At 43.0% G+C, this 12,714-nt stretch overlaps 1 protein-coding gene across 6 annotated transcripts in view; it reads right to left on the bottom strand.

The window, feature by feature from the left end:
- MEIS2 (Meis homeobox 2) overlaps positions 1-12,714 on the bottom strand; it is a 200,594-nt gene that overhangs the window by 136,293 nt on the left and 51,587 nt on the right. For all 6 annotated transcript variants that reach the window (XM_024732572.1, XM_024732573.1, XM_024732575.1 and 3 more), the window contains one exon: positions 3,599-3,744. In XM_024732572.1, the coding sequence (XP_024588340.1) occupies positions 3,599-3,744 (146 nt within the window). The remainder of the gene's footprint in view (positions 1-3,598; positions 3,745-12,714) is intronic.

Here is a 12,714-nt window from a genome sequence, read left to right as displayed (position 1 = left end):
GAAAAGTTGCTCCATGCTGGTTGGGTGTTTGGAAAAAAAAAAATACAACCAGAGTTCTTTTATGTTCTGCTAGTTAATGAATGCATGAATGTCAAAATGGGCCAATGGCCCATTCAGGGGGCAAAGCCTCAGCAGCCCCCTTCTTTAAGAACACATCCTGAGATGCAAAATACATTTGCTTAACAAATTAAAATAATGAGATAATTCAATTAGCCTCTTTTTAAAAAAAGAAAGAAAAAAGGGTACATCAGGGATTATTGTAATACAAGAACAGGTCATACTGCACAAAAGGGAACAAACCAGTTTGAAATAATGTTAAAGAGACTAATAATGAAGGAATGCACATTGAATCATGCACTTGTAAAGAAATTTACATGAAATAATAATTTAGGCTACATCTATTTCCAGTGAGCTAGAGCCAACATTTCACTTTGAAAGTTGAAATTAATTAAATGACAGAAAAATATAGTGGGGCATCTCTATTTCCAAGGACTTCCTCACGCCTGTTAGTGCATGTAAGAAAAGGGGTCTAAATTAACATGTCGTTAGTTAGGGGTCTCTATTCTTGGTTTCTGCGCTCAGAATTATAGCCGAGTAAATCTTTCAGCTCATTAAAGATTGGGAAGTAAAAGTTTTACAGAACCACCTTTATCAAAGTTACTGAACCTCTTCTCTGCAGTTGGGGTGACGTGGGGATGAAGAGGGAGGACGTTTTCAAAGAAAAAGCCCAGGAGAATTTCCTTACATACAAGGGAGGTGCAGAAAAGGCTGGGGAGGGGAGCAGAGAGACGGACTGAGAGACAAAGCCAGCGGAGAAAGTAATGAAAGGGGCATGATGTGAAAGAAGGTCATGGGGAGGAGAAAAAGAAAGCACTTAATGGAAAAGAAAAAGGAAGGGGGGGACTGAGAGGACAGGATGACCAGGAGTTTGGGGCACAGGGGTGCTCTGACTGTTCTCTGAGTGTAACCAACACACATGAGTGTGGGAAAGGAGACTGCAACATGCAGATCTGTTTGAAAAATGGGGGAATGGAAGGTCCAGAGAACCTGACTTAACTGAGGTTCGGGCAGGACACAGGAAAATTGAACTCGAAATGCTGGTTTCCCGACTCCCCGGCTCAGGCTATTTGAGTCTTCTCTCCCCACTCCAAGGACAGGCATTAATTAAAATTTTCAGTTGGACAGAGAATTCTGCACAAAGCCTCATGCACATTTATCTAGATGAAAGCAACCTCGGGGTGGGGAGAAGGTACATAGTACACAGTACCTAGTGTATGGTACAGCAGCAAAGGAGCACCCAGGAATCACTGGCCACACACAATTCCTCGCCCGTGGCCACGGCGCACAGTGGGTTGAATCCAGGACAGGGAGGTGGGAGATAAGACACCAACAGGGCAAGGCAGGAGGTCCAGCAGGGCTCTGGACACTCCGCGGGAGATTCAAGGCACACCTGGGCGGTGAAGGAGAGAGTTGGCCTCAAGAGAGAGGTGCAAAGTAAGTCTTCTCTATTCGGAGAGGTTGGGGGAGCAGGAAAATTTTAAAAACAAGTAAAGCAAACAGCACTTTGCTTCTCCATATTTCCCCTCTTTGACGCTGAGCATTTTGATGGCAGAGGCTGTGAGGTTGATATGCAACTGTTAAAGGTGATCGTGATTTTTGCAAAGCCATCATAATGTGGTAGAAAGAGCACAGAGCTGGGGACAAGAAAGACTTGGGTCCTGGTTGCAGCTGGACCTTGAGCCAATCACTTCCTTTTCTGGGTCTGAGTTTCCTGGTTTGTCAACAAAGCAGCCAAATTCCCTAAGATCCTGCTGTTCTGTGAAAATACATGGGGATGTTGGCTTGGAAAGCAATCGTTGAAGTCTCGATTTTCAACCAAGGAAGGCCAAACATGAAGGAAGACAGAGGGAGGAAGCCAGACAGGTGAGCTGCTGGTGGGAGAAGGCGGCATGCCTGCCATCCACTGGCTCCTACCCTGCCTTTCTTACTTGCTACTCTAACCAAACAAACCTTCAGTTAAAAATGAGAAACCCCTCCCCTCACACTCATTCGACTTCCAAATTAAAAACATTTTACAGGTTAGTAAATCTCCAGCTGAGGTGATGTAGCAAAGAACAGCTGTGAAGTAATTTTGATAATGATGAGAATAATAACCACATGGCAAGGTTCAGGGCTTTGCTGTTGCAGCTTCAGTGCTCCTGAATAGATAAAAGTGATTAAATACTCCTGATTATCCCTGACCAATATGTAATGGATTTACAGCCCTTTCAATTAGTCAGTATTTGCTTAGGACTCATTATTTTGTCTTTGGTTAAGTAATCAGCCCAGAGACTGCATGTTCTGCCTAATTCCTCTGAGCCCAGTCAGTGCAGGGCCCTGACCTTTGAAATGGCCATAGCTGCAAGGCAAGAATAACCACTGCCAAGGCAGCCTCGTTGGTTCTCCCAGCTAATCCTGACACCACCGGCCAGATCGATACACCTTAGTTTGCTACTAATGTCCTTACATCAAAATGGCCGATTTAGGAATGTGAATCTATCGCGTTGCCCTCCCCACCTCCTGCCCTACCCCTTGCCCTTTGTAGCTCTGCTACAAGAGCAGATCAGCTGCTACCGCCATAAATAAAAGTGGAACCTTGTGCTGGACCCATGACACTGTAACTAATGTCATTCAGCATGGCAACCCACAAGTTGGATAATCAAAGACCTTCAGCTTTCAATGTGCTACTCTATTTTTAAGCATTAGCCTAAATAGAATGGCCTGAAAACAATCTCATAGCGAGAAACAGCCTCTGACGTCTCCACCATTTTCCCAGAATTTCCAAATGAACAGCGAAATATGAGCGCCTAGTTCCTCTGTAAAAATATATTGTAATGTTTTTGTCATGAGGGTCTTAGAGTCAATGGTATATATAAAATGATGCATAAAACCGACTGCAAACAGGAAGATAAACTGTTACTTTAAAAATGTTGCACATAGTTGATCTTTTCCCACAAGTGAACAGGATCGGCTTATAAGATAATGGACTTGAACCGCTAAAAACGAATCTTTAATCTCTATCTTATAAACAAAGGCGTTATAGCACCTATAACCCTTCTGCGTTTGTCATATAAACATGTAACATGTTTGCAAGCTGCTTCAGCAATGAGAGTTGCCCCTGGTACCATGAGCTTGGACATGCATGTGGCAAAGTGCTTTTTTTTGCCTGCTAGAGGGGATGGCTTTCGTTACGAGTGTAATCGGCGACGTTTATGGATTCATGAGCTTCTTAACAGCTGTTGCCCTTGGTTGCAGCTGTATTATCTGAAGTTGCTCTCAGACCTTTTAGCACAAATAACACATTTACTTATATATACTGTTTAGGGCCCTAGACCATTTTTAATAAGGTCCATTCCTGACCTATGGAAACAAAAACTCCTCCTTTCTACAGGGTACTCTTTGGGTGGTGACAGTTGGTAAAACCTTCACGGCTCTGTTAACCATCATATTTTGAGAAAGGGAAAACAGGCACTATTTTCAAAAAAATCTGTATGAGCCCATCTAACTTGCTAGGAGAAGGCAAAACAACAAAACATTGTTATCTTTCATCTTGACTTACTGTGAGATGCTGGAAGAGCCATGCTCTCATGATATTTGTTGCTACTTTGGGGAAAATGCCTCTTTTCTTCTGGCGTTTTTTGTCCTTGTCTGGATCATCATCGTCACCTGTGCCAGGTGAAGCTACACTGTTGTCTAAACCATCCCCTAGTAGAAAGAAATGAAAATACATTAGAGAAAACACAGAAAGGGTGCCAACAACAACGAGCAGCTAATGACAAGCTCAGCTAAGCTTGTTGAAAGAAATCCATTAAGCGGGTATATTCTCTTTCATTAAAGTATAATTGGAGACACAAATATGTAAAAGACAAAATTAAACCAGACCTCTTCAAATGTTAATTTTGTGCGTCTCACACTCGCCCATATCATTAATTCAATTCTAATTGTGCTCTTGACACAGTGCAGTAGCTCTTTGTCAATTATGGGATCCAGTGTGGGAAAACCGCCATCAGAAAACCCATTCAGTGAAAACGCATCCCCATGCCCAGAGTGAACACATACTGTAGGGTAATCAAGTTAAATGTTCTGTAGTCTATATATTCTAGGCTGCCTGCATAGGTGACAGTAACTGTGTCACTGTTCATTGCACGTAACACACTGCCTGCTCAGCCCCTCCTAGGACTGTCACCTCCTAAGCACGCACATTCACACACTCCTCAGATGACCCTGGACTCGGCATCCGCGTGACATGAAAACTTTTAGCTCTCTGCACCACTGATCATTATCGTTAAAAAAAAAAAAAAAAAAAAAAGATGCACATCAAGGTAGGGTGCTCACTTAATCCGAAGTTTCTATCAACATCTTTCTCTTCTGTGGTTTTTCTCTGGCATTAACTGTGCATTAGCAAAAATCATTTACTTTTAACAGTCATAGTTATTTTTTCTTGCCCTCCAGCAAAAATGCCTTGAAAGCCTGCCTGGAGGGCATCTAAATTATGTATCTGAAAAACTCTTCTGGCAAGGCGTTGCAGGACCCCTACTTTCTTAAAATTCATACGAGCACGTCTTCCTGTTTTTGGGAAGGCATCAATCAAGAGTAGCAATATATGCCATATCCCTACATTAATATTTGAACTAATAACTTTAAAAAAAGGAAAGAAACAAGATCCGACTTGTGGCATAATCAAATGCAAAATAAATGAAGAATACGGGGACAGCACTGGGGCTTTAGAGATGGCTGTGTTTTCCTTGCACATCATTAGCCTGGAGCCACACGAAAGAGGAAAACAGAGAAGTGGAGAGTTTATGCTCCCTGCTGGTGTTTAAGAAGCCAGGGTCCTGGAAGGACATCTGGGAATTGCGCTGAGATGGGGGATTTTGTAATTTAAGAATAGACATTCATTAGCAGTAAATGCCATAAATCCCATGCTAAGTAAAAACCTTGTCCAAGAAAGCCTAAAACAATAAACTCTGTGCTCAATGTAGCCAGAGCTAGACGCTCCGCAGCTTCCCAGGGAAATGCTATAGATCCACCAGCTCATTCCCAGACCAGCTCCCTCCTCCTGGATTGGGCCACATGGGATATCCTGCCACAGGCCCCTCGCCTCCTAACCTGTCCCGTCTGCTTGGTGGGCTTCCCTATACCTGTTCTTTTCCTTTCGCGCCACAAAAACTCTCAACCTTCTTTGGCCAGAGAAGCAGAAAAGCCACAGCAAAGAGCTGGCAGATTAATTTTATTGACATTTCCATTTTCACTGCAATGCGATACCCTCCATCACATGGAAGAGATGACCCTCACTATTTACAGACTGACAGGCCACTTCATTACAACCACCCTGCCCCAAGGCAAAGCAGCTCCCTTCCATCTGCCCAAACACTAGAGCATGACCCCGAAGTTGCTGTTCTCTTTTTCTTTGCCGTCTGTTATGACTAAAAAAAAAAAAGAAAAAGTGAGTCGAAAGGACCCCAAGTAGTCAAAGAACTAATCAGAGTACAGGGAAACAAAGGCATTTGACTTTTGAATACTGGTTAGATGGAGTCGAGTCTTCATCTGTCTACCCTCCCTACACAACCATGTACACGAGGGGGTCACTTGCACAAGGACAGACACACACACACACACACACACACACACATACACGCTCAAGCAGGGACATGCATACACACTTTCCACCATGCCAAAGAACTGCTGCAAGGCAAATTCTCACCCACACTAATGGCTTCTGACTGCTCCTTGGCAACCCTAGCATTTTAACCTGGGTGGATATGCTCTCCAAAATACAGACACTGAAGCGATCTCATCAGCTGTTCATGTGACACAGATGGAGAGTGGCTATTAGGAGCCAGGCAGTGGGCCTTGGGGATCTGAGGTGCTGTTCTATAGCCTGAGGCGATTTTGAAAAGCAGTACCCGGAGATGAGGGAAAAAAACCCACACTGCAAGTGCAAGTTTGAAGTCAGTCTGTCTGTCGACCTACCACGGATAAAGATATCTTTGTCTCTGGATGGAAAAATCTATGTGGGCTATCTGGATGTACATTTCAGATAATCTATGTATGGAATGGCTCTTCCTTCAATGTCTTCCAAATATAAAAACACACACTGTAAACAATGCCTGTGTGTATATATTTCTTCCTAAGCACATATGGTTTCTGTGTATATGTTTAAGCTGAAATTGTCAGGATTTTGTTAAAAATCTCATTTAGCTTTTTTTGATAGATTTCTTGAATATACTTATTTTAAAAGGTTATCGGCTTAATTGAAGGAAGTTCAACAAAAAAAAGGCATTTGCCTTTTTAACCCAATCAATGACCTTAAAAATGAGAGACAGGGTTTCCACAGTGCATTCTCCCTTGCTTAAAAGCAGAGAGGGCTGGTAACACCTTCAAACTATATGATTCACTATATTTAGCTCAAGAAAAAAAATATAGCTGGAGTGAGCATCCTTTGATGACTGACTTAAACTGGAGAAGACAGGAGCATTACATGCATTTTAATATAAAGCGGTCCATTTTATATAAATGTATAGAAACGTTGTAAAATATTTGAATTTGGATCCAGTGTGACAAATAATTGTAAAGAAAAATGCACCTATTTTTATAATAACCGGATACTAGACAAGAGATTTTTAAATTAATATTAGTGTTTATACCTCTATAAAGATAGGAATTTTCTTCTCCAAACACACAATAAATTTGTTTTTTCCTCCAATGGACTGTGAACCAACTCTAGCATAGAGGACTAACAACAGCAAGTTTTCTTTTAAAAGAAAAATTTTAAAAGGCAACTGTGTGATCTGCAACCTAAAACAAAACCGTGCAGATGATCCTAAAGTAACCCTTAAAGTGGACATTGTTTCCTTGTTTCAGGGCTGCGTTGGCAATCCTTGGCATCTGTGCCAAATGAGTTTCTATGCCGAAAATAGTGTGTATACGGGCACAGATGCATCTGAAGTTAGGACTCAGAAGTGTGGGATACATGGTGTGGGCAGGAACTGTGTTTTGTTTATCTTTTTATCCTGAGAGCACACCTTCATGTCCGAGCCAGAGTAGACACCCACTGATGGCCTGCTGCATGGGTAAAGGGCTAAACTTATCAATGAGTTTATTCAAGGGCCCTCCCCTCTCTCTGATAATCCCAAACTGGGGCGACTGCACTCTTCATGGTCCCGAAGGGGCTAGGGGGACTGTCTGAGTGCAGGTAGTCACTTCCAAACATGCCAGGAATGGCACTTCTTTGAATAACTCAGTGCCCATTAGAGCCTTTTTAAAGGGCTGACCCAAGGCCATTCCACCAGCACTGCCACCTCTGATGGGGAAAAACGAAATAAAGAACTACTGGGCATGATTCTTTTAAAAGGTTGCTAATCCCTTGACTAAAGGCACAGTCTAAGTTTGGGGCAAAGATACTCAAAATAGCTGCGTGTGTGTGTGTGTGTGTGTGTGACCATGGAAAGAAATACTCAAGGCCTGTGGATAGATACCTTTGAAGTGGACTAAATTATCAGGGGAGATTGTAAAAAACACAGGTCCCCAGGCCTTATCCCAGACTTACTAAATCAAAATATCCTGGGGCAGGGACAAAGAATTTGTATTTTTAACAAGTTCCTTGGGTTTGGTTACACAATCAGCCTAGCACTGGTTCTTAAACTGGCTTTTGGAAGCCACCAAACTAGATGACCTTCTAATTTGAGATAAGATGCAACCTCAAGAACAGGTGAATAGTTAAAATTCTATTCTACTGCCACAAATGGGGTTAGTGGTCACGGTGAGAAACTACACTCTGGCCAGGGCCTTATTCACTGTGGGAAAGCCGTGGTGCTCTCCATCTCAGGTACTGGCCAACACGAGGTAGCCCCACCTTATCTTCTGATGGTGAGGGTTAAACAGGAAGAAAGAAGCTGTAGAACACTGGCTCTCAAAATGCGTACCAGCGCCAGTAGCAGTTGCAAAGAAATTGCGAGAAATGCAAATTCTCGGACCCACCCCAGACCCACCGTATCCGAACCTCCAGGGATGGGGCCAGACAATCTGAGGGTTACTAAGCACTCCAGGTGATTCTGATGACACTCAAGTTTGAGAAGCACTGTTGGAGGGCACAGAGAATATCCCTTTAGCCCACTACCCCTGGTGGTGGTTGTCTAAAGGCCTGAATCTAATCTCTGGGTCCTCCACCTGTTTCAAGACTCTGAGGTATTTTGAGAGCATCTCCAGCTGGATTTACACCCATGCTCTGGGGGAGGAGGTCACAGATGCTTTCCATAGCTGAGCACACTATGCTCAGAACAAGGCACTGCCAGGGGAAGCAGCCCCAGTCTACACCTACCTAGAAGAGCAATACTGAGGGAGTCTAGTTGCAAGGAAGTTGATCCTGGGATACCATGGGTGTCCAGGTGTAGGCAAAATCCATTTCTGTAGCTATGTAGCCAGTGAATCAAGGAAAGATATGGGCACATGAGAGGATCCTCAGGTGATTCTAAGCAGAAATTCCCAATCCATACAATTCTTGGCCATAAAAACTGCCCAGGCAAAAGGACACCACTTCCTTTCATCGGCATATTGTCTTAACCCCATTTAGCCAAAAATCTGTCTATATTTTAGACATCAACTGGTTGGCTTGGAATAAAGAAGCGATACAAACAGTGATGATGTGCTATGATGAGTCCAAGACCACTGGGATGTGGCCTTCTGCCCTACCAGAAATATAGGGCAAGTGCAACAGTCAAGAGGGTCCTAGTCCATCTTTTTCTTCCTATTCCACCTCCCTACCTCCCCCGAAAAGCAGCCCCGACATTTATCCGTGAAGAAACTGAGGCCAAGAGGATAAATCGTTGCCTAAGATTCCACAGCTACATGTGCTCCAGGATAAACCAGAGTCCAGGTAACTCCAAGTCCAGTGTTACTACCACCGGTATTCTCACATATTGTAAGTTATTTTTCACTTTTCAAAGCATTACCTCATTTGAACTCTGTTATCAAACCAGGCTTGATCCTACAGGTAAAGGTCTAAGTGCAGAGGAGAGATTAGATCTAGGGCCCAGGGGCTGGGATTGAGCTAGAACTGGTCCAGGCTGGTCCAGGTTCAAACAGAAATGTGCAAACTTTTCTCTCACAAGTAAGCCAGTGTCTGTACAGTCTTTAGATATATTCAGTACAGCAAGAGACTTTGAGACTCGGGATTTTTCTAATGGGTTTATTGTGGTCCAAGTGGAGGCCCTTGTATTGACAGCACCAGACTGACCTTCAGAGCCCAGAGATGCTGCAAATATTTGAGAATCTACTGTCCATACAGTCAGGATCTCAAGGCTGTGATGTCATCACTGTGCAGTACTATGAACTACTTCACGGAGCTGTAACTAAAGTGATGGATTCCCTGCCTTAAAGTCACTTTTTAAAGACAGAATAAGGCTTCTGTGACATTTGGCACCCTGTCAAATCACAAACATCTGAAAGTAACCTCTCAGTATTGTATTTTCAGAGAAATATTAGGACAAATGAATACATGTTTTGGTTAATAGCATTTATACTTCTTTTGAGTAAGTCGGTGGCACATTATTTAATCCTCACTTCTCCCAGTTTTGGACAAAGTTTAATAGTTAAATATGTTCATATAAAATATATACTGTAAAAAAGAGTGATATCTCGCCTGAAAGAACATGGGTTTTTTTTTCCCTTCTCTTTTTTGATAAATAGAAACTCACTATATTTATTATCATTTTTATTTTGGACAATGTAAATTCACTAATTTCAGACACACACACACATCTTCCAACCTACTTCCAGAACTTAGGTGTATTCATGAATATATAGATATTTGTATGTCTGATTATAAACTTTAAGTATATAAATTATATTGTTACCTTTTTCAAAGAATTCACTAATTTGTACATAAGTATCCAAATATATTTGTAGATGAACTGCACATTTTTGCCTATAGTCACATATACATACACATATATATACATATACAAGTTTATAGAATTCTTTTTTTTTTTTTTTTTTGTGGTACGCGGGCCTCTCACTGCTGTGGCCTCTCCCGTTGCGGAGCACAGGCTCCAGACGCGCAGGCTCAGCGGCCATGGCTCACGGGACCAGCCGCTCCGCGGCATCTTCCCAGACCAGGGCACGAACCCGTGCTCCCTGCATCGGCAGGCGGACTCTCAACCACTGCGCCACCAGGGAAGCCCTAGAATTCTTAAATGTTAGTGTTTAATGTTCAATAGGGTGGTCCCTTTTCTACACCATTTCTGTCTCACTAGAATACAGTATCCTCCTCTTCCTTATCAATACTGTTGTCACTTTCATTATCCTCATTATCACAAGTAACTTTCACTGGACACTTGCAATGTTCCAGTCCTCAATCTTCACAACAAATGAATGAAATAACTACTATTATCAACTCCATTTTATATATAAAGAAAACTGAGACTCAAAGGAACTAAGTAACTTGTCAAAGGTCACACAGTCAGGAAGTGGCAGAGAGGTGCTTGTCCTGTAAAGCCCATGCTCACAACCTCTATCCTCTCCCTTAGGCTGCCAGGAAAACAAGAAGAGGTGAAAAGTGAAGCTAGATTCTGGGTTAGCCCTCACTGCTCAAGAAACAAACCCCAAGAGTGAGGCCTTATATACTCACATTCATGAACTAAAGAGACAGTGGGTGACAGCACACTTAAAAGTAACTATGAACCAAGAAGCAAACAGATGCATATTTTTACAGTTATGTCCATTATCTGCAGGACTATTAGTGTTCCCTGTAGACCTAAAGTTAAAATTAAATATGATTTTGAAATAGGAGTATCTGTTTAACTTTAAGAACTTTTCTGAGCCAAGGGATCTTTCAAAATTCCATGCCTTTAGCCCTGTGCCCTTGGCCAAAAATGCCCTTTGTCTTCATTTTTTTACTCCTTCCCATTCTTCTTTGCCCAGGCAAACTCCTATTCAAATTTCAAAACCCAAAAAAAAGAACCTCCTTTGTAAAGCTTTCTCTATTTCCCAGTAAGAGCTGGTATACTATGCTTTTGATTTCTTCAGCAGTTTGTTCCTTGCTTCTGCTATATTTACTTTTCTGTTTTGCAATTTATCTGTCTACTAAGTTGTCTGTGCTGCTTGACTGTGAGCTTCTTCAAGGCAGGGGCCCTGATTCCCAAGCCCTGACACAGAGTAAACAGTCAAATGTTAGTGGGATGGACAAATTGGCAGCAAGAGCCTTGAGACATATTATTAGGCCCCTATGAGAATGTAACCTGCTTTGAAGAAGGTCCATGAAGGGAGTCCTTGGCTCTGGTAACCCAGCCACCCAGCCTCGGGCTCCCTCACACCACTCTTCCTACTTTAGAGGCACTGGGTGTATCATGCCCAGTGTTTTACTGCTCAGGAGGGCATGGCCCTCCTCAGAGATGATCCTCACATGTCTGATATGTTGTTTTTTTTTGAAAACAGTGCTCCATTTCTCAAACCTGCCCAAATCCAATGGGGAAGAGAGACTGCTGGGAGAGAGTGGCTGCCCCTTGCCCAGGCTGTTCAGATTACTCGGAGCATTACAGTTAAAAAATGAAGTATCCTGTAGCCATGGGACTGCAACACAAAGCTCTTTGGAAACTCATTTTCTGTCATCATTTCTTTATGCTTTTTTCCCTTTAATATGGTACTTTGAAAACAGGTTTAAAATGTACTGAGTCAAAAGATACTTTCTTTCAGGGACTACCTTCCAAGAGTTTAACATAGGACATCTCACTGAGAAATCTGAATCAGGGTTTTCAATAAGAGACAAAAAGAAGAAGGAGAAGAAGAAGAAGCTGCCTTTGCCCAGTTCTATGTTAGACTCTAGCCTTACAAAGCTTGCTTTCCAAGAACCATCCTCAAAGTAAATCTGCAATTTACCTTTTTCACATCAGATGAGGTTGGGGGGAGGGGGAAGCTACAGACCCAGAAATGTGGGGAGGGCGATAGGAGAGAGGTGGGGTGAGGGGCCAGCAGTGAGACCTGCTAATTACTGATCTCTTTTACTCTCCTGCTGTGCTTAACTGTCTGGACACGTTAAAGTGAAATTTTTCTGTGATTTTTCAAGTGACTGGTTCATGGCCCACTAGCATGGAGGGAAGCAGGAGAGGTGAAATGCTTTCGTTTACATGCAACATTTACTAACTGTGTGGGTTTTCCGACATTAAAGAGAGGACAGTGACCCAGGCCACCTTTTTCACACTCAAAAGAGCACTGAAAAAACAAGTCTTCATCGGCTTACCTCAGGCTTCCCTGGTCCTGAACACCCTCCCCCCGGGGTATGAGCAAAAAGGGAAAAAAAGAGGGGATTTTAAGCTCCTTTCTCTTCAACTTTTCAGGCTGTATAAGCAGCATTTAGCAAATTCAGCCCCAAATGGCTCCAAATGCTCTGAGCTGTAGGGGCTCATTCTTTGTTCTCCTCCCTCTATTTACACAGGATTTACGCAGGCTCTCCACTGAAGAGACCGAAAGCACTTCCATTCTCACTGGCTCGGCTGGACTGTGGCCCTGGCCGCTGGCCCGGCCTGCACTGGGGGATTTCTGCCACCTGGAGAAGGCGACAAACTGCGCCCTAACTCAGTGATCCCGAGACAACCTGGCCCGGTGCAGGCCGCTGCAAAGCTCAGGCCGGAGAAGATGAGCTAACCTTCCAGAAGAGACACGAAAACCCAGCCAAGGCTG

This window comes from Neophocaena asiaeorientalis, unplaced genomic scaffold (genome assembly GCF_003031525.2).
Source record: "Neophocaena asiaeorientalis asiaeorientalis breed wild unplaced genomic scaffold, Neophocaena_asiaeorientalis_V1.1 scaffold119, whole genome shotgun sequence".
In the NCBI taxonomy this organism is placed as follows: Eukaryota; Metazoa; Chordata; class Mammalia; order Artiodactyla; family Phocoenidae; genus Neophocaena; species Neophocaena asiaeorientalis.
This window is presented reverse-complemented; position numbering and strand designations above follow the sequence as displayed.